At 38.3% G+C, this 22,962-nt stretch overlaps 2 protein-coding genes across 5 annotated transcripts in view; both read left to right on the top strand.

Annotated features, from left to right (window-relative positions):
- LOC6039660 (alpha-catulin) overlaps positions 1-22,962 on the top strand; it is a 289,120-nt gene that overhangs the window by 180,905 nt on the left and 85,253 nt on the right. For all 4 annotated transcript variants that reach the window (XM_038254983.1, XM_038254981.1, XM_038254982.1 and 1 more), the window contains exon 3: positions 7,501-7,696. In XM_038254983.1, coding sequence (XP_038110911.1) covers positions 7,501-7,696 — 196 coding nt within the window. The remainder of the gene's footprint in view (positions 1-7,500; positions 7,697-22,962) is intronic.
- LOC6039659 (cytochrome c oxidase subunit NDUFA4) lies at positions 9,522-10,704 on the top strand. Its single transcript, XM_038254986.1, has 2 exons — positions 9,522-10,269; positions 10,336-10,704. Exons 1-2 carry the CDS (start codon positions 10,228-10,230, stop codon positions 10,492-10,494), a joined length of 201 nt encoding a protein of 66 aa, XP_038110914.1. The 5' UTR covers positions 9,522-10,227; the 3' UTR covers positions 10,495-10,704.

Below are 22,962 nucleotides of genomic sequence, written 5' to 3'. Positions count from 1 at the left end.
TCGAGGACACCTTGCCTTGGTGCGCTTATTATCATTGGCTAGCAATTTCACGCCGGTGACGGCGGCGGATCCTTTTGGAACGGTTTTCCTGTCTTTATAGCGGTTGAGCTCTTTTTTTTTGCGTTGTTGGTTGTTCGTCCCAGGAATGCGTTGATTCGCTCAGTCTAGCAATTACAAACCGTTTCGTTTTAATTTGAGTTGAGAAGACCTCATTTAACTTTGATGAAGTCGACGAAGTTTAGTTCAAACAATTTAAAAAAAATAAGCAGTAAAACTGTACAACATTGAATCTATCCTCATTTTTCCACGTCACAGGACCAACCCACCCACGGTGGTGTGCTGCTCCAGCAGCACTTCAGGAAGATTAAAAGTCGAATTAACACAAAGCACCTCCGCTTATCTTTTTTTTTCATATAACCAAGAAAGAAAAAAAAAACTAAATTTTCTGGAGCGAAACATTGCACACAAAGTTGGTCGTCGAGCTGCGTTGGCCCCCCCTCAAGGGGGGAGTCGTGGGTGGCTATTCCCGACCACCGGAGTCTCATCCGGTGATGATGACGATGACAGTCTCAGTGGGTGCACCGTTTCCCACCAGGTGGAAAAGTGTGTCGAAAGGAAGAGAGAGAGGACGAACATCATAATGATAACGTGCGACGATTGTTTTAGGTGCTATTTTTGAATCCTTTGGAAAAGCTCCTCCCTCGCAGTTAGAAGCTCTTCAGGAGCTGTGGGAGGGTGAGTGAGTAATTTGAGAATCACCATTTGAGTGAGGGGTGCGGGGAAGCGGGGCAGTCGTTTGACTTTCGAAGAAGCGAGCTTAGGTGGGTAAAAAGATTAAACTAATTAGTTTTCGTAACGGGATAATCTTGGCGACGAGTTAACGAACTGTGCACGGTGGTGACGTTGGAAAACAGAGAGGGAGTGGAAAAATCGATAGTTTTTCTCAGGGTTGGAAGCTCGGGTTTATCAACACAGGCTTCCTTCCATGGGGACAATAGAAAAGGGATTAGAACGGACAAAGCCCCCGCGACAAATCAGCTTTTGCAGAAGGTGATGGAACGGATCAAGTGCGGGATGAAGTGGCGTTGCTAGCATATTCAAAGTATTTGAGTTGAAGTTTGAAAAATTTCAATATTTTTTTATTGCAATGTTAAAAATATTCAGATGACACTTTGAATCATTATGTAATTATTAATTGTAATGAAGGTTTTTTATTTTTATTTTCCGGCCGTTGAAAATATTTACAATGTTTATTTTTTGGCAGAACTTACAAATTTCAACAAATTTTCAACGATTTTAGATAATTATTGTGCATGAATAATATCAATAAAACTATCCTTTTCACTCAGAAATTTCCATTTTATTAATTTTAGCAGTTGCAAATTGTAACAATTCGATTGATTTTCCATTCCAAAATTTAAATTGATTTTTGAATTGATTGTGCATTATGGCATAATTTGTAGTGGGTCTAGATCATTTCCCCGAATGACATTTCCCCGAATGCCATTTACCCGAAAATCATTTCCCCTAATTGGCCACATCCCCGAATACCACTTCCCCTAATCAGCCACATCTCCGAATGCAATTTCCCCGAATATCATTTCCCCTAATCGGCTATATCCCCGAATGCCATTTCCCCGAAGTGACACTTACGCCAATTGCCGTTTATTTAAATTTAAATTTTCATATCCCCTAATCATCATTTTCGGTAAAGCCTTTTTCCATGACTAACAGTTATTTTCTTTCTCAATTTTACCGAACAAACAGTTTTTTCGGGTATGCTGTTGATTAAATGTTGTAAATTGGGTAGTAAAGCCCTTTGTCAATTTTTATGAACAACGGTAAGAAACATGATTAAAAACCATTTCTGATAACGTTTTTTTCCATTTTTATGCAAATAAAAACTTATTGACAAGACAACATTTTTTCGATGGATCAACTATGGTCCCCTTGGAATGAGCTGTCAAGTAGAAGCTTTTCTGCCAAGAAGGGCCGTGAAGTGATTTTTTTTTAAATTGAATTAAAAATCCATTTTAAATCCTTTGCGGTCGTTCAAAGGGTCATTGTACTTAGAAAAATAAGCCTTATAGTTGTGAACAATAATATCACAAATTGAAGCTAATTTTAGGACCCAATTACAGTCCAGACTCGATTATCTGAAGCCTCGATTATCCGAAGTTCGATTATCCGAAGTTCGATTATCCGAAGGTTTGTATGGGACTTCGAATAATCGAATCAAGAACAATTCAATTAGGGTTTATTAGTAAATAATCAATTTACAATTTCGTGTATCTTTTAGCCTAATAGAGTTTTGGAGTTCCTTTCAACTATGGTTTATACTATAATTTATTTAGATGTAATTGGATATTCTAACAATGGATTTGGCAAGAGAAGGAAAAATAAAAAAAACCTTCGAGATAGAACAAAATTTTGTTTTCGTTTTTTTTTTTCTTTTTCTTGTTTTAAACATCAAATTTGAGTACCGCAACCCCATTTCAGTTAAATTTTAATAGTTGATTGTCTATTAAATAATAAAAGTTTTTTTTACAATATTCCAACACCGCCATATTGGCCTTGGATTTAAAAGTTCTAAATCACTTTAACGTAGTTTAGGGGACATACGCTCGATAACAAAAAATTAGGCATCAAAAAAAAATTTTTTTTTTCTTGATTCGATTATCCGAAGTGAAATTTTTCCGAAGCCTTCAGATAATCAAGTCTGGACTGTACTAGATTTGCTTTCTTCAATTTACATTTGTATTCAACCGCATAATTAGATGTTGTTTTTGAGAAATTTGCAAGGAAATTTGTCTTTTTTTTTGAATTTTGTCAACGAACCCAAAAATCGGACATATAGGTACATAAGGCTGGTACAAATTTTATTTAAAGTTTTTGTTGATTATACTTTTCACCAAATCCCAAACCAGCAATGTGAATAAAATGATCAGTGTGTACGGGGTTCTGTACTACGAAAATCGCAGGGTATGTTTTTTGAATCATAAAAAATAACAAAACTTCTGTTTTGAGAATATATGTATAAAAAAAACTGTAACAATATTCATTGCATTTGAATTTGAATTGAATCCCCCCCTAAAATTCTACGTCTGTTCTGAATGAAGCCAAAAAGAAAGTTGATCATTCAAGGCGAACCTTTAAATATGTTGTTTGGTGTGATAAAAATTGTCATCAATTTTTTTCTCTTAAAATGCTATTTCATTTTTGCTTGACCGCGTTCGGGGAAATGGCATTCAGGGAAATGACTATTCAGGGATATGACTAATCGGGTAAGTGGCATTCGGGATTGTGGCCCATTCGGGAAAATGGAAATCGGGGATGTGGACGATTAGGGGAAATGGGAAATTCGGGTAAATGGAATTCGGGGAAATGACTATTAGGGGAAGTGTCTTTTCGGGGAAGTGGCATTTGGGGAAATGTCCCTTCGGTAATACGGGTTTCGGGGAAATGTCATAGATTCTTTGTAGTACCTCCCGGTTACGCAGTGTTTCCCTCATTGACCGCTGGGAGCGCTAGTAGGTTGACAGTACAGACTCTCATGTTTGTTATTGTTATTTTCTGTGATCTAGATTTAAGATTTCTTGTATTGTAAAATTGTGATAATAAATTCTTCTTTGTTGAACCTCCGAGGAGGACGGAGAAAAATGAGTTCCTAAAATCGTGAACAAGCGATCATGAAAATGGGAACCACGAACAAAGTATTCAAAGCCCATGGTACGATTTCCAAAAACGTACCATGGGATTTGAACACTTTGTTCGTGGTTCCCATTTTCATGAACGCTTGTTCACGATTTTGGGAACTTTTTTTTCTCCGTGTACTGTCTTCGGGAGAGTTGTTTAGGACATTCAGGGCTATACTTCTGCGGTGTTAGTTTCGTGAAATAATAACACATGAATTTTGTAAATCAAAAACTGTGAAATGCAAGTTTCGCCATAGTAATTTCCATACAAATTTCATTTGCTTTGCCCCAATCGCGGGCTTAACCAATCGCACTCAAATTTTGGGAGGTTGTTTGGGACCCTAAAAGGGACCCAAAAAATGTGTTGCTGAAAAAAACAATTTTCGATTCCACCCTATTAAAACAATTTCAATTAACAACAATAAAGTGATTGGAAACCAGGGATGCCAGATACACAGATTTGTCTGTGTTTCACAGACATTTGAGCTTGTGTCAGACATTTTTTGAGGTGCACAGACTTTTTGAAAACTTCATTAAATTAAAATTTTGTAAAAATATCAATCTAAACTTATTTCGTTAGTCTTCAAATGCTTAAAAACACAATTTTTAATGGATTTCTATGACTGTAAATTGATATATTTAAATTTTAGACATTTGCACAGACATACACAGATTTTTTTACAGACATTTTAAAAAATCATGTGGCATCCCTGTTGGAAACATTAAAATAATTCAACGCTTTAAATTTCATAAACAGTAAATTTGTGCTCAATTTTGGAACATATTTTTGAAAAAATGTTATAACAAGTAGCTATCAGAGTGAAGCATGCATTTTAACAAAATCACTATAAAATTTGGAATTTATGCACGGAGATTTTGTTTTCCAAAATCGCGAACAACCGTTTATGACATTGGGAACCACGAAAAAATAGCGCGCAATTTGAACTTATTGTTCATGGTACAGGGTTGTTCAAAATTTTTGTAACTGATTTTTCTCCGTGTTATATTCTACACAGATGGATTGTTTTGAAATATATGGTTTGATTTAATAATTGAAAATATAAGTATTTTTTTAAATTTAAAAATTATTAATTTTTTTCTAATTTTTTTTGACAATAAGACCGTTTGTTGCCGAGCAAGTGACATTTGAAAAATGACGGTTTATTGGAAAACAATTGAATTTTTTTTCTCATGCTGATATTTTTTTTTTTTTTTGCATTGTTATATTTGAGCAACTATTTGTCCGATTTTCATAGTCCAAAATGAAAATTTAGAGAACATTATATGCTACCTGATTTTTATTGAAATTGGACTTACATGGTGTAATTAATAATCATAAGTAAAGTTTATCCAAGCTCAGAAGCGGCCGTGGCTGACAGGTTACGGCGTTCGCTTTGCAAGTGAATGGTTGTGGGTTCGATTGCCATTTCAGAAGTATTGGAATTACAACTCCAGATTGGAAAAATTGCCATTTAGAATGAATTAAAATATTTTTTAACAATTTGTTGGATTAGGGGTAAAACAGGTTTTCGCCTACTTGATACAGCATTTGACGTATTGATCATAGGATAAATAAGATCTATTTCTTTTTTCAAAAATATTTTATTTAAATATTTTTTAAATCTAAATTACAACTCCAATATTTCTAACTTACGTGAAATTGTCCGAGGATTCCGAATATGACAAAATAGAGACCAAAAAGTGCCGCTATGGCGGCCTACAGGGCAAAAACTAACGTTGTGAAATGTTTGTTCTAGAAAAATTGAAAAACTATGAGAAAAACTGCGATTTGCCAAAAAGTTATTACCGTAGGCTTATAGTGCATGAAATTACCTATCTTTTGACCTATGGGAGTATGGGTGTTGGAGGCTGTTGGAAAAAGATATTAAGGTTTTAAAAAAATCCATTTTAACAGTAATTTGCAAAATCTATGAGAAAAAGTCAAACCAATCCTGGATGTCTATGGCACATTTTGAAGTGCTTCAAAAGACCTTTCGAATGCACCTAAGAGAGTTGGAATTGATGAAATTTAACGGAAATGCGAGCAATTTTAAGATTTTTCATGTTTTTTCGACCTCAGACTTCGAAGCCCGTTTTACCCCACTTCCCTTTGTCGTAGAGGGCTCATATTTGGCATGAGTTCATCTCATGTATAGACAAACAAACTCTGAAAGTTTTATCCAAATCGGAGCACCTCGATACGACCTGTTACACATTGGTGAAAAACTCGCTCTTAAGAGTACACAGCAACCAAGGAAGTTGTTGTTTTTTTATTCCAAAATTTATGAACTTTCGGACCCAATCCTGAAATAACGTGATTATAAAAATTGTCAAATTTTGTTGTAAATGGTCATGGAAATAGTAACTTAGGGGATGAATAAAAAATTGTACCGATAGTTTTTGTAGTTTGAAGATACACTCAAAAAAATGAGTTCGCGTAAACGTGAACAGAGTTCATGCCAACGGGAATCAGGAAGAAAGCTGTTCAACTTTTATAGTGCATTGCACCATGAAAGTGAACAGTTTTCTTCCTGGTTCCCGTTGACATGAACTCTGTTCACATTTACGCGAACTCATTTTTTTGAGTGTACTAAAATGAAAATGTGCCTTTGAATTGCTAAATTTTATTTTCAAATCGTCTTTCCTTATGCTTCTATTCACTCATCCTTTGCTCTACAATGAAAGATCCTTATTAAGAGTCAAACAATATGAAATTTCAACATCGAACGCCTTGATGAGATAATTTTCCTCGATTATAACCCGTTATCGCAGATAACCTTCTTCACTGTGGAAGGCAAACTTTAGCAAATTGCATGACTGTTCATTATGATAATCTCTCCAAAGCTAATCTTTCGTTCACACACACACACACACACACACACGCACACTCGCCCTGAAGCAGATCAAATTCTAACCCTTTTTCCCGGGAAAACTCGTTAATCCAAAAACTGGTTTTGTGTGTGAGTGTGTAATAGAGAAAGCAATTTGCGTTCGAAACTTCGCTCAATCCCTTTGAACACAATCACCTTCATCTCATAACAATTTAATTTTCCTCAACATTGTTGCCACCACTACTCCTCACAAAAGAAAAAAAAAGGAAAATATTTCAGAAATTGTGTACATGTAGCTTTTCCCAAATTGTCGAAAGTGAAATCTCGTTAGGAGGTTCGCCTTTAACGACCCCCCTTTGATATTTAAATATAAAGGCAACAACTCGATAACAAACCCCCGCTCGATTCCGCAAAGCCCGATTCGATCAGAACTTGACTCGAGACTTGACTTGGTGAAGGTCGCTGGGAGCATGTTTTTGCGCGATGGTGTTTGGCTTGTTGAATTTTACACCGACTTTTCCCAGAACTCTTCTGTTTGCAGCAAAATTGAGCTGAACTTTGATCTTTGGTGTCGTGTTCTTTTTTTGTCTTCAATTTTGTTGTTATCTTGACGGTGAACGGTGAAGCTTGGAATGATTACAATTTGAACAGTTTGATTCAAAGTATATGTACTTTACCATAATTTCTCTGCCGGCTAACGGTTATTGGATAAGTTCATTATAGTTTGTTTCAAACGAACTGAAATTTGCAAAATTAAGAATGCCAGATTTTCAGTACAATCAAGCTCCCGTCCAAGCGCAAACACCGGGAGGAAGAACCAATCGAATTTTCCGTCGAAATTGGAAACTAATTTATCAACTTTGCAGATCTCGTTAACAATTTGATCCCATCAGCATCATCATCATCTCCGTTCTCGTTTCATGCCTCCGAGTCTCACCATGACTTTGTTTTCTTCCCCTTCTCTCAAAATGCAGATTTCCAACCTGGTCCAGCACCGGTCCGAGGCGCACCAGCACACGTCGGAGCGGACGCTGCGGGCCATCGGGCGGGTCGGGCAGGCGGTGAACCTGGCCGTTGAGCGGTTCGTGACGGTGGGCGAGACAATCGCAGATGACAATCCAGAAATCAAGCAGGACATGTACGATGCCTGCAAGGAGGCACGAGCAGCTGGTGAGTTGATCGAGAGGAACTTGGAGCTTTTTCACAGAAGGGACTTGAAAGGGTTGAAGGGATTTTTGTAATTCCGGATTACTTCAAATACTCTTAAATTAAGTATTGATTATTCCTACAATTTCATGTGAAACTTCAAGATTCATGCAATAGCTTCTGGTCTATCATTTGGTGTCTACCTTTTGAAAATTTCACAAACTTCTAATACAACCACACGATACGTGCACAACATGGTCACGTAACACACTAATAGTAATCACAGCTTTCTGCCGAAGAGCGTCACGAAATCCACTTTCCATTGGGGACAATGTAAAACTTACCCATTATGCACCATCAGTGAATACATTGTCACGCGTTGATGCAGTTATGGGCACTGTGAAAAAGTCAGAGTCAGATTCTTGGTCGAACTGTGACTCTGACTCCTGACTCCTGACTCCTGACTCCTGACTCCTGACTCCTGACTCCTGACTCCTGATCCTGACTCCTGACTCCTGACTCCTGACTCCTGACTCCTGACTCCTGACTCCTGACTCCTGACTCCTGACTCCTGACTCCTGACTCCTGACTCCTGACTCCTGACTCCTGACTCCTGTCTCCAGACTCTGAGTTAAATTGAACTGAACCTGAACCTGAACCTGAACCTGAACCTGAACCTGAACCTGAACCTGAACCTGAACCTGAACCTGAACCTGAACCTGAACCTGAACCTGAACCTGAACCTGAACCTGAACCTGTACCTGAACCTGAACCTGAACCTGAACCTGAACCTGAACCTGAACCTGAACCTGAACCTGAACCTGAACCTGAACCTGAACCTGAACCTGAACCTGAACCTGAACCTGAACCTGAACCTGAACCTGAACCTGAACCTGAACCTGAACCTGAACCTGAACCTGAACCTGAACCTGAACCTGAACCTGAACCTGAACCTGAACCTGAACCTGAACCTGAACCTGAACCTGAACCTGAACCTGAACCTGAACCTGAACCTGAACCTGAACCTGAACCTGAACCTGAACCTGAACCTGAACCTGAACCTGAACCTGAACCTGAACCTGAACCTGAACCTGAACCTGAACCTGAACCTGAACCTGAACCTGAACCTGAACCTGAACCTGAACCTGAACCTGAACCTGAACCTGAACCTGAACCTGAACCTGAACCTGAACCTGAACCTGAACCTGAACCTGAACCTGAACCTGAACCTGAACCTGAACCTGAACCTGAACCTGAACCTGAACCTGAACCTGAACCTGAACCTGAACCTGAACCTGAACCTGAACCTGAACCTGAACCTGAACCTGAACCTGAACCTGAACCTGAACCTGAACCTGAACCTGAACCTGAACCTGAACCTGAACCTGAACCTGAACCTGAACCTGAACCTGAACCTGAACCTGAACCTGAACCTGAACCTGAACCTGAACCTGAACCTGAACCTGAACCTGAACCTGAACCTGAACCTGAACCTGAACCTGAACCTGAACCTGAACCTGAACCTGAACCTGAACCTGAACCTGAACCTGAACCTGAACCTGAACCTGAACCTGAACCTGAACCTGAACCTGAACCTGAACCTGAACCTGAACCTGAACCTGAACCTGAACCTGAACCTGAACCTGAACCTGAACCTGAACCTGAACCTGAACCTGAACCTGAACCTGAACCTGAACCTGAACCTGAACCTGAACCTGAACCTGAACCTGAACCTGAACCTGAACCTGAACCTGAACCTGAACCTGAACCTGAACCTGAACCTGAACCTGAACCTAAACCTGAACCTGAACCTGAACTCAACTCAAATCAACTTTTCCACTGTGCATTTTCCAAATCCTTTCCTAGACAACGACAACACACTACAGGTGGCGTGCCTGTCCCCAAACGGTACCCATTCGTGCCGTACCGGCACCAGCTTTACACGGACTCTCATTAATCATGATTACGATTGCCGGAGAACAGCAACGTGTGGTGCCATTAGGCAAAACCAACCGTTGACGCGTCACATAAACGGACCACCGTGGACAGACATGGTGAGACCGCACATACGACGATTGTCTCTGGGGCGTCCTCCCACCACCACCCACCCTATAGGACAAAAGCGATTTGGACAAGGGATTTAATTTGGCCATGGTTTGCCTTCGGTGGGTTTTGGGAACGGGATTTTTCGGAGCCGGGACGTCGACTGGCGCTGACAGCTCAGGGGTAATTAATATGCACATGAGCGGTTGGCTCATTTCGGGATATCGTGTGGAGAATCGTGGTAGATAAGGTTGATTGAGTTATTGTACTTTCAAAATTAAATTAAATTTGAATACCCTTTTTCGAACGAACAAAAATCCTATTAAAAATATTGCGTAGTCTGAATCTGTGGAGTTGGTTTTTTTGAGAACCTAAAAATCAAAGCAATTCTCAAAAACGATAAGACAAAACAGAGGAGATCGAAGCAACCAAAGGTACTGACTATATCGCAAAGTCATTCTCCTCAACTATTTCACTTAAAACACATCCAATTATCAAACCCTCTCGAAATAATGCGCGGCTGGGGTCTTCGCGGAATGATTCAAAATCCACTGGTAAGATCATCATAACCTGCAATCTTCAATAAGCTCCTGCGGCAACATCACAAATCCCCATTCCAGCTGTGGCCAATCTACGCCCTGTGCGCGGCGGACATGGCCTGGCTGTCGTTCCACGTCGTGCGCACCTCCCTGTACAACCCGGACGTCGTGTGGAACCACAACAGCAACCCGGAACCGTGGAACGATCACCGGGAGAAGCGTTATCGGGTAGGATTTTGAAAAAAATGACCTTTTTCGGTTGTTTTGTGAAATTCTACAATTGTGTTGTTCTAGCTCTGGGCGGGAACCTACGACTACTCGAAGCGTCCCTGTTTGGCTCCAATTTTCAAGGACGGTGATGTCATTCCTGTTGCGCAACCGGATGAAGAATAGGAGAATTTGGTTTCCTTTTTGGCGCAAATCAAAGAAATCAAAAGCTATTTGCATTTTCACTGAACTAAACTTGAAATAAAATGTTGTAGAATGATTTTTGTTTTCTGGGTAGCATCACTATTTTTTGACAGTTTTTTCATTCCTTGATTATTTTTTTTTTGTAATAATATTGTGAGTTATCCCATTTTTTTTTAACATGAGCAGATCTTTGAGCATGAGCATTAGCATGAGCATGAGCGTGGTTGACTGCCAATGAGCTGCTACTCCGTTATTGACGGATCAGCTGAAGTTACACCACGGGGTTGGGCACATGGTTGATCCGTAGCGCATTGGATTTACTTCCGTAAATATTTCGTAAATATCGTAAATACAGGCGTAAATATTATTTATCTGCACGATATTCGGAACAAACTTTTGTTCAGTGTGGATAGTGACAGTTCAGGACTGTCACTTGTTTGTTTCCTTCATTTACAAACTGTCACCGCTCCAATCCAGCTTGAGGTATATTTTTCCACCTTCAGGATTTCCGGTGCCCTACGAAGATTGGGACAGCGGGACCAGAAACGTCAGCACTTCTACTAAAGAAGCAAATGCGGGTGATGACGGCAGGACCGTTGATGAAGCGGTCCCTGCCGGCCGAACTTCCACCACCCTCACAATCCGACCGCAGCCGTTACCGCAAGCCCAACCGGACCCGGGCATGCTGGAGCTGCATACCAGCTCGGAGAACCATGCCCGCGTGTTGGAAGCCCAAGCCGTCGCAGTCAGACAGCCGGCAGCGTTGCACACCCCCGCAGAACCAACGACGACGCAAGTGTGCTGGGGCAAAATAACGACCAAAAAGCACAAAACGTGGGAGGGCGACGGAACGTTGACCATCGTGGGCGGGAAGAGCGTCACGTTGGGCGACGAGGACGGCAAGGTGATTGGGAGCTCCGGGTTGGTGAAGGGAGAGGAGCTGGAGGAGGGTTCGCGGTTGAGGAAGGAGGTTGAACTGGTGGAGCGGATTGATGGGGAGGTGGCCAAGGAGAATGATGTGCCGGTGAAGAGGGTTCGATTCGAGGCGAGAGGAGTGTTTTTATTCCGCCGGTGGAGTCGATGTGCGCTGGGAGTCCGATTGTGGTGTCGACACGGGTGTCGAGCAGGTTGGGACGGTGGGGAGGAAGCGATTACGGAGGACTTTGTTCCGTTGACGATGCGGGAGCCTTCGTTCGATCAGTGGAAGTATAACAAAGAGTTGCGTTCCGTACTGCGTGGCTAAGCATTTGCGGCCTCACCAGCGGGAAGGGGTAAGCTTTCTGTACGAATAAGTATTGGGAATGAAACGCGAAGACTCGGAACAGTTTGGAGCGATTTTGGCCGACGAGATGGGACTGGGGAAGACGTTGGCGTTGATCTACACCTTGAAGAATCAGGGACCTTACGGGCAGCCGATTGTGAAGCGGGTTCTGATCGTGACTCCGAGCAGTTTGGTGGACAACTGGGATCGAGAGATAACAAAGTGGTTGAAGCAGGAACGGATCTTTACGTTCATCGTGGGGCCGAATAGCAAGTTGAAAAAGTACGCGCACCTGTTCGCAACCCAACGAGTTGTCGCATGGGGGGAGAAGGGAGAGGAGGGGGCGGTCAATATCGTTTTTTTCACAATATCTAACAATACAAAAAAAGCTGATTTCACAAATAAAAAGAAATTAAACCAACGGCGACTTTTCCTTGGCCAGATCGGACGCGTCCCAAACGAGCTTGGCACCGTCTCCGATGAACATCTGCACCAGCTACTGGCCGGCCAGCTTCAGGTAGGTCGACTTCGGTGGATGAATTCTCAGGTTCTTGAACTTGTCCTTGTGCGTCGTCGGCAGCACGACGGCCTCAATCAATTTCTGGATTTGCCTGTCCAACCCGCCAATGTCCAAATACTGCTCGGTCGGCCGGAAGTGTCTCCAGGATGAGGTACGAGTCCTTGTTTACGCCCACCAAATCGCCCGGCTTGAGTTTCTCTGGATCAACCAGGCCAAACACGGGCAAAAAGTACGTCTGCCGTGTTAAAGTCTTGATTACGGTGCGCTTGCCCTTCCGCTAGGAGTCCAGCACCACCACCGCCCCGTCGTCCTCCGTGAGGGTCCACGTCCAGCAGCTCGATCGACTTGTCCTCCTGGGTTGCCTCCCATCTCGATTGCTGGTGCCTTACTGAGTCCGGAAGACGCACTAAATTCAACACAAAACAATGGAAAATCCGGATTTACTACGACGAAGCTGCTGGCCCATGAAATTGCCGGATGATAATAGAGCGCCAGCGAATCACCCGGCCGGGAAATGTAATAGAGACAGATTGATTTTTTTTTTTGTTGTTAGTAAACAGTGCGCGCGTTTGCGATGACAGCTGTGAAAAACACTGAAATAAAATTCATAGAGGAATAGTGTATGCACGTAAATATGGATGCACATACGGATTAACTTATGAAATAAATGCAATATATTTGGAGTGACCACCTCGTGAGTTACACAATGAACCAACAGATGAGTAGTGGGAGCTAATCATCCTCACTGTATAACCCCTGAAGATCTCTGCTTTAAGTCAATACCGGCGCCCTGGTACTTTTGTACCCGACCCTCTCCGATTTTAATGAAACTTTTTAGACATTTTTGTGTATTTGGAGCCAATTGTACTCAAAAATGACATTTGTGAAGGGCGTTAGTTATTTAAATATTTTTGTATTTTGTAATTTAAAAATTACTGTCTTTCGAAGTCGTTGCATCGTATCAAAAAGTGATCAAAGACAAACACCCAAAACTGGCAGCGCTAGTCCGAGAGAATGATGGTCTCGAGTCGAGAGAATAGTGGTACCATTCACGGACGCAGAGAACACAGCTCGAGATGGGCGATAGAACTATTCTCTCGAGGTTCATTTGCAAAAAAAGTTCATCCGTCAAACAAAAAACCAAAAGTGTCGACAACGGGAATCGAACCAGAGACCTTTGACAAACCAATCCAATGACTTAGCTGCCTCGGCCACTACAGCTTGGTGACCATGGAGAAGTCACAAGTCGATGTATGACACTTATTGGAGATTTATTGATTCAACTAACGAATGAACTCATTTGTTATGATGGTGTGAGTTGGTACCATTATTCTATCGATTTTGGCACTGCGCCCTCAATAAATTTTGAGAGAACGATTATCTCGATTCTGAATTTTGGGTGTAGGAAATTTGATGGGCTATATACACAATACACTGAAAGAAAAATACACGCCAATTTTATGAAAATTTTAAATTTTTAAGTTTAAAAGTTAAATTTTAAGGTGATGTCAAGATTTTTTTTTCGTTCAAAATTTTTGTGAAAATAGCCTAAAAGGTGACAAAAAGACTCATGAAAAATGCAGGATGGTAAGTCTCTCCTAAAAAAAAATACAAAAATCATTGACTAAAACTGTTTTTGCCTTCCTCACTTTACTGAGGAAAGGCTATAAAATCACTCGAAAAACGAACTTTTTGGTTAGACCTCCTAGACCTACCTTCATTTGTACATATCGACTCAGAATCACCAGCTGAGCAAATGTCTGTGTGTTTGGCTGTATGTAGACATGTGTACCAAATCAATGTCACTGGAATATCTTGTCACAGGCTCAACCGATTTTGGTCGGAATGGTTTTAATAGATCCGTCTTAACGTCCCCTAAGTTGCTGTTTAAATTCATGCAGTTTTATCATGTATTTAACAAGTTATGTTAAAAAACTGTTTCATATTAAATTAAAATTATAGTAAAAAGGGTGGTTTTTTCATGAAACCCTCACATGTTATATATTTTTAGAAAGCATATGAGAAGACCTTTCTTGTGGATTAAGATTTTTTAAGATCTGACTTACTTATCTAAAATTACAAGCAATTTAAAAAATGGTCTGAATTTACATAACCTCAAATGGTCTCGTCTGATCGCCACGAAAAAAGCCTTGTAGAGGGATGCCATTTTCCTGAAAGGCGGTGTCTGTATAATCTTGACAAAAAGTCTGTAGGAAGTCTATTTTTTTACTCGTCACCTATTTTTATTAGGACCTCTTATGGCCTATCTACAATCACTTAGCTTAGAATAGTTAAGTAAAGTAAAACTTAGAAAATGTACACAACTTACGGCCGTCATCCACAATCAACTTAGAAAATTTGCTGGGCTGATATACGTTGCTATGCAGTTGTTTGTTTACCTTTGATATGGAAACGTCAACTTACCGTAGATTTTGAAATTTTCCAAACCATACGTCAAGTTTCTAATTTTATTCCTTTTCATTGTAGAAGATCAGATTCATTTCCATTGATTCAAACTCCTAAGCTAAGTGAAATTTTCTAAGTTAAGTGATTGTAGATAGGCCATTAGGTGCTGCGATCACGTAAGGAGAGATCCATAAACCATGTGGACACTTTAGGGGATTGTAATCACTCTCCAAACCTTGTGACGTAAATTTTTTGTATTTGTCTGCTCTACAACTTTGTAGAACATTATCACACTCTAAAAAATAACCCTGCAAAGTTAGAAAAAAATACGAAATTTTAAAATGAAAAATTGTGTTCTAAATGAAAAAATGACCCTTCTGGGTCAATATAGATTCGAAAAGTACATTAAATTCCCCATTAAATGACATGTTCCAAATTTTTCTACAGTCGAGTAACGGAAAATGGTTTTTCTAAACTTTTTTAGTGTTTTTTTCGATGAAAAATACTTTTTTTTCGGATATCTGAGTACGCCATCAAATCGGGCGTCTAATTTTACATAAAAGTCCCTTTGACACCAAATTTCTATCTCAACACCATTTCAAGCTGCAAATTATTGAAAAACACCTCTTTTTTTGCATGCTCAAAAATGAAAAGGGTCGTACCGTCCCTCCGTCACGAGATATCAATAAATGGACCTCGGACTCGTGATCAGGGACAAAAGTTAACCCTTAGGACAAAGTTTCACGCAAATTGAAGAGGGGTCGGGGCAACTGCAGTGTGAGTTGGCGGAGAATTGACAGAATATGACCCATATGACAGACATGATTTTTCAGTCTCGTAAATATTTTTACTGAAAAGTTTTTCCAATTTCCCATAAGTTTGCCTTTGACAGCGTACAAAAATATTTTTAAGAGATTTTATATTATTTACAAATAAATAATTCTTGATGGTTGTAATAATTTAATGAGATTTTTAATTCTTTCAAACATGATCCAGGCCTTCTTCAAGAAAGGCCAATGTAAGTTTTTTTAAACTTTTTTTTTGAAACAACCCGTTCTTGATAGCCGTTACATTTTTTGACAAAAACTTTCGACCTTTTGAGATTTCGACGTTTTATCCTTTCGACTTTTTGTCCACCTTTGAACATTTGTCTATTCAACCTTTTGTCCATTCGACCTTCTGTCTTTCGATCTTTTTGTCATTTGTTAACAACGAGTTCCTTAAAAAAAACATTTCCGAAAAACCCCCTCACATGGCATTTTTAACTCAATTTGACCCAAAATATACGTGCGACAAATAAGCTCAACAGCGACAACATGCAAATAATCTTTAGACCAGGAGAAAAAAACACATTATGTGCAATTTTTCAAATTGGTCAATTTGAACGAATTTTGTAAAACAAAAGTTTGATTTGTGAACATTGGAAATCGAATCAATCGTTTATCCACAAATTCATAAACAGAAAATTGTAGTTTTTTTTCAAGTTTCCAATATTTATTCTTATTGTTTCAGAAAAAAAACAATAATAACATTTGAACAACAAAAAATCAAAATCTTCATAGTTCAAAAACCTTCAAACTTCACGAATAATTTCCCACGCGCTTGATTTGCGCATCGCCTTGACCGTAATTAATCAAACATTCGCCAAGGGTGATGACATTACCAAGTCACCACCAAGATTTCCCCCCTTGTGGCGCAACTTTTCCACCCAGATACCATGTTTTGTCACCATAAAATAAAAATATAGAAACAATTCTGTGACTTTATGCAGGGGATTGAGGTGGGACGAGAGGCAAAAACTTTCCCAGTGTTCACTTAAAAATTCAAATTCCTTCCCCACCAATTGCAAAACAACGACAGTCACGAAAGCACTATACGGGTGGATTTTCATGGATTTTTCGATGACCGACATCGAAAGCGGCTTTCGATGCTCGTGGACAAATTTGGTCGAAAACTCATATTTTTCGACCAAGTTAAGTGGTAAAATAGTTTAGATTGATTGTTCATGGCAGTACGAACAATAAAAACAAATACTAATTGCCGGAAAGCCCCGAAAATGTGATTTTCCGACTTTTGATTTTCGATGCACGAGCATCGTAAGATGACCGACATCGAAAGCATAGTCACTACCATGCTTTGCTAAAATGTCAGTGCATCGTAGTTCGATGCCTGTCCTGTCAGCCATATTGCTGCCGCGACACCATGGACACAAACCAAATAACGCTGTGAAATATTTCCGTGAATATTTCAAGCAGGCAAGCGTTTCAAGCGTTTTGTGGCAAACACATGAGATTTTTCCGATGCCAAAATGGCAACAATGGAATCGGCTGATGTTGATGTCGACAAAGTTTTGAAAAGAGGCGATAGGCTACCTCAAATTATTTTAAAGTGGGTTTTACGTTTTCAAATAACAAGAAAGAATTTTGATTTTATTTCACAGCATGAAATGTATGTCATTCAAGGAAAATGTTGATTGCCACCTATGATACGAGTGTTTCCCATAAACATAGAACATTTTTAAACAGTACGCTAGATCAAAGTGTGTACGGTTTACCATGCACGGAAAGTTGAAAACATGGAAAAAAATAGATTTTTTCATATTTATTTTTATGGAATAAATATTTGATAATTGCATCATAGTTCTGGCTGAAGGTTAGAAGAGTGGGAGAAATTAAGAAGAAAAGCAAGTAAAGAAAAAAAAAATTAAGAAATAAAGGAATAAAGTAATAAAGAAGTAAAGAAATAAAGAAATAAAGAAATAAAGAAATAAAGAAATAAAGAAATAAAGAAATAAAGAAATAAAGAAATAAAGAAATAAAGAAATAAAGAAATAAAGAAATAAAGAAATAAAGAAATAAAGAAATAAAGAAATAAAGAAATAAAAAATAAAGAAATAAAGAAATAAAGAAATAAAGAAATAAAGAAATAAAGAAATAAAGAAATAAAGAAATAAAGAAATAAAGAAATAAAGAAATAAAGAAATAAAGAAATAAAGAAATAAAGAAATAAAGAAATAAAGAAATAAAGAAATAAAGAAATAAAGAAATAAAGAAATAAAGAAATAAAGAAATAAAGAAATAAAGAAATAAAGAAATAAAGAAATAAAGAAATAAAGAAATAAAGAAATAAAGAAATAAAGAAATAAAGAAATAAAGAAATAAAGAAATAAAGAAATAAAGAAATAAAGAAATAAAGAAATAAAGAAATAAAGAAATAAAGAAATAAAGAAATAAAGAAATAAAGAAATAAAGAAATAAAGAAATAAAGAAATAAAGAAATAAAGAAATAAAGAAATAAAGAAATAAAGAAATAAAGAAATAAAGAAATAAAGAAATAAAGAAATAAAGAAATAAAGAAAAAAAGAAATAAAGAAATAAAGATATAAAGAAATACAGAAATAAAGAAATAAAAAAATAAAGAAATAAAGAAATAAAGAAATAAAGAAATAAAGAAATAAAGAAATAAAGAAATAAAGAAATAAAGAAATTAAGAAATTAAGAAATTAAGAAATTAAGAAATTAAGAAATTAAGAAATTAAGAAATAAAGAAATAAAAAAATTAAGAAATTAAGAAATTAAGAAATTAAGAAATTAAGAAATTAAGAAATTAAGAAATTAAGAAATTCAGAAATTCCGAAATTCAGAAATTCAGAAATTCAGAAATTCAGAAATTCAGAAATTCAGAAATTCAGAAATTCAGAAATTCAGAAATTCAGAAATTCAGAAATTCAGAAATTCAGAAATTCAGAAATTCAGAAATTCAGAAATTCAGAAATTAAGAAATTCCGAAATTAAGAAAGAATTTCAGAATTTCTCAATTTCTAAATTTCTTAATTTCATATTTTCAGAATTTCTTAATTTCATAATTTAAGAAATTCAGAATTTCATAATTTAAGAAATTCAGAATTTCAGAATCAGTATTTCTGAATTTCTGAATTTCTGAATTTCTGAATTTCTGAATTTCTGAATTTCTGAATTTCTGAATTTCTGAATTTCTGAATTTCTGAATTTCTGAATTTCTGAATTTCTGAATTTCTGAATTTCTGAATTTCTGAATTTCTGAATTTCTGAATTTCAGAATTTTAGAATTTCTGAATTTCTGAATTTCTGAATTTCCGAATTTCCGAATTTCCGAATTTCCGAATTTCCGAATTTCCGAATTTCCGAATTTCCGAATTTCCGAATTTCCGAATTTCCGAATTTCCGAATTTCCGAATTTCTGAATTTCTGAATTTCTGAATTTCTGAATTTCTGAATTTCTGAATTTCTGAATTTCTGAATTTCTGAATTTCTGAATTTCTGAATTTCTGAATTTCTGAATTTCTGAATTTCTGAATTTTTTTGTTGTGCTCTTCTAAATGCTGCCAAACATTGTTAATATTAATATTATTTTGTTCTATCCGGAAATAAATTTTGAATGGTTCTAAATTAAAAGTTCCCCTGCATTTGTCTAAAATTTTTATCTTTGGTTTTTCCGTGCACATGTTGCTTTGTGTTGACGTTTCCCAAGCGTTTCTCTCCCATTTTCTACCGTTCCTTCTTGAAACGCTTGCGGGAAAAATGGCGGTCTGCCCGTTATTTAGGTTTGAGTCATAGCTAAGTCATAACGCCATCCAAGAGCATCGTAAAAATTTCGATGCTCGTGCTTACGATGTCGTTGCATGATCCATGAAAATCCAGCCTACCTGGTGTGCCAATGGCGAGTGTCAATGCACCTTAACGAGCTAGGGGGGGGGACACTTTGCATGTTTTTCGGGGAAAAAGTTTTTCCTTGGCATAGAACCCGGAGGTGGTGGCACTGATTATAAATCTAAAATTTAATTAAAACAAACTTAGTTTCAATTTCAGTTTGGCTCCGGTGTACATTCTACGCGCTCTAGTGTGAGTGTGTGCCTTATTGTTGGATGTGTAATGCTGTTAAGGGGCTCAGCTGCACTCGCTGATGGGCTGACTGTGGAACGGGGGCTTAAGGGCTTTCCCCCACTCCCCTTGTTACAGAAGGAAGGAAGCCTTATTGTTTTGCCCAGGAAATGCCATTGAGAAACTATTTTTCTCCGTCTCAGTGTAGTTGGTGGGAGCGTACTGTTCTGCATTTTCCAACTATTTTCAACAAAGTCAGTGAAAGGGGAGGGCTGGGTGGAAAGCTGCGGATGGAAAGCACTTTATGCTCCACGAATAGTTTTCCGGGGTGTTGGACGAGAAAAGCCAACAACTGGCACGAACAGTAAGTAGTATACTCTGGGCAGGCTTTGTGCTGCACGTTCCGTGGAAAGTGTTGTTTTGGGCGATGGATTAAAAAGTGTATTTTTTGGGTGTAATAGGGTTGAAAAAATGATTTTGAAAGTATTCCTCGTCAGTGTAATTACAAATAAATATCAAAAATTTAGCAACATTAGATTTTTCGAGCAAAATATTTCCGGAAATGTCTGGAAACCCTATTTCACAAACAACTACTCTCCTTAACTTTCCTGCTCAACAATGCACCATGATTGCGCCTCTGCCGACAACTCTGGAAAAAGCTCCTACTGCCCAGCCACTTGTAGTTTTGGGTTCTGACCAACGACAAGCCCAACCAAAAGCTATCAAAGGCTGTCCCTAAATTTGGCTTCGCGTCTGCAGTGCCTGGCCTCGTGCCCATGGAAATGCCATGTTTTCGCCTTCAATTAGCTTGGCGTGCATAAATTTAGTGCAACAAATGCCCATTATAAGGAATCGTCCGAAAAACCCACCATTTTTCCTCCGAGCTTGTTTTTAGCCCTGGATAACAGGCACAAAAATGAATCGGAAATGTGCATGTTGAACATCCGTTCCGTGGCAGGTGGTGGCAACCAGCAGTAAAAAGGACGACAAAATTTTCAACAATCCTGATGGACACGAGTAAAAACATGATTTTGTGGTTTGCTATTTTTGCGGGATCTTTTTTAAACAACTTGAACAAGTTTTTCTTCTTTCTTTTCAAAAGACTAGCTGCTGTCTTCAGCACAACACCAACATAAAGGAAAATCTCTGCAGGCAATTTCGCTCCACCCACGCGTAATATCGTTCCTTAATTTATTATCCCTTACCCGTTCTCACCACCGATGAAATTCCCCTCTCCAGAAAGCAAACATCCAAAAGGTGCCAAAATCATAAAACCCTTGCCTTTGGGGAAGGCTGGCTGTTTACATTTTATTTTATCGCCAAACCACAAAACTTTGGCCCAACCCAACTTTACTACTAACAGGCAAGGTACTAAGTCGAGAAAGATTTTCCCAGCCCAGCAACTGCAGCAGCAGCTCGGTATTGTTGTAGACTGGATTTATGATCGGTACATCGTATTTTGAAACGGATCTTTGGAAGCTGTGCCAGTGATTGGTCGTAAATTTGATGCAGTTGTTTAGAAATGAAGGGATTTTCTGACATCGACTTTTCTTCAAACAAAAGAATTTACACACTCAACATTTGCTATGCAAGCCATTTAATACAATCCAACAATTGGAAAATTGAAAATAATTAGTGCGCAGCGGCAAGAAAATAGCTTCCGGCTGATTTTTACCCCCTCGTAAATATATTTCTTTTTATTCCCCTCAAACAATTCCCGCCTGAATTGAAAGGGAAACTTTTCCGCAAAACCAACGGAGGAAAATTTGAGCGCTGCATCAGCCCCCGGAACAATGCACTTTGAAATGCCATACGATGCACAAACCCACACACGCGCGCACAAAGTTTGTTTAATGAAAATTTGCTTTTTTTATTTTTCAATCTATTCTTGCGGATGAATTTATCTCGGTGCACTGTTCTCTGCCCACCGAACAATACAACTATTTCAATTGCATTGCAGCCCCGCTCACTCATTCTCACTTTCGTCACGGGTAGAAAGGTTCACAGACAAGCGGAGAATACCTACTTGTAATTGGGGCCTTGGTTTTTTCTGTCATGTAAATTAACATTCCAACGCCCAAGGCTCCAAAAAAGTTGGAACGGTAACTTCAACTCGCTGGTTCTCTGGCATAACTCACCCTTGATTGGGTTCTATTTTCCAGTGATTTGTTCGGTTGTCTAGATAATCCTAGAACTTTTCAGAAAAATATTCGTCAAAAAATCCGCGAAGGCAGTTGTTTTAACCCTCTACTGCACAATTTTTTTTCGAAAATATTCATTTTTCCCGTGTTCAGGAGGTCATTTTGAGCAATTTTTCTTCTACGAAAAACTTTACTTCTCTTGTTTTATGTTTTCTTGTTTTATTTTTAGTATTTTAATTTGCATTTATCTTGTTCAGTTTATGTTTGTTTTTGGTAGTATTTGGCCTATTCTACCACCTAATATAATTAAATTTTGCCTATCTATTTTTTTCACGTTTTTACAGTTACTTTTTCATTTTTTTTCATGTTTTTCACATTTTCTCCTATAAAATGGCACCATCATCATTTAAATTGCAAAAAAATGCGTAGAGGCATAGTCTGGGGCACTACAAAAATTACTGCATACTTCTTTTTACTGAATATATAGAACATGTTAGTAAAAAACACAGCCAAAGTGGAACAATTTTTTCGGTCACAGAAATTGTAGGTTTTTTCAAATCAAGTTTTTCTTAATTTAAGGTTATGCCCGAGAACCCGCGAGTTGAAGTTACCGGTCCAACTTTTTTGGAAGGCTTGGGCGTCCGTGTAATTTGGACATGCGTTGGGCGTTCCAGTGCTAAACTGTATCAATTAATGTGATTTAGCTTGTAATTTGTTGATTATTATGCTTGTGTTTCAACTGGTTATTAAAATCTTCATTTCCAAACCCCCAACCACCACCTTATTCAAAAACTCCTATTCAAAATTTCAACATTTTAGAAACAAATTTTGTAATCATTGCGCATATTTTCACTGAAACATTTTTTTTCTTGCCGTCACTATAACCAAATTCTGAAGAATATATCAAAAAAAATGCCCATTGACATAAGAAACATCCCTTCTAAAATATATTGTCGCTCTGGCACTAAACCGAATCGAGCGTTTTCCACTCTCGCCGCACTTTTTCTCTCCGCCTTTTTCTGCCAAGCTTTATTTGGTATTACCCGATCAGAGTGTAGCCAAGTTTGTTATGATTCCTCCATGTTGTTTTGATTGGCGAAATTTTTTGTC

Source organism: Culex quinquefasciatus, chromosome 2 (genome assembly GCF_015732765.1).
Source record: "Culex quinquefasciatus strain JHB chromosome 2, VPISU_Cqui_1.0_pri_paternal, whole genome shotgun sequence".
Lineage (NCBI taxonomy): Eukaryota > Metazoa > Arthropoda > Insecta > Diptera > Culicidae > Culex > Culex quinquefasciatus.
Note: the sequence above shows the minus strand (reverse complement) of the source record. Positions and strands in the feature narration are given on the sequence as shown.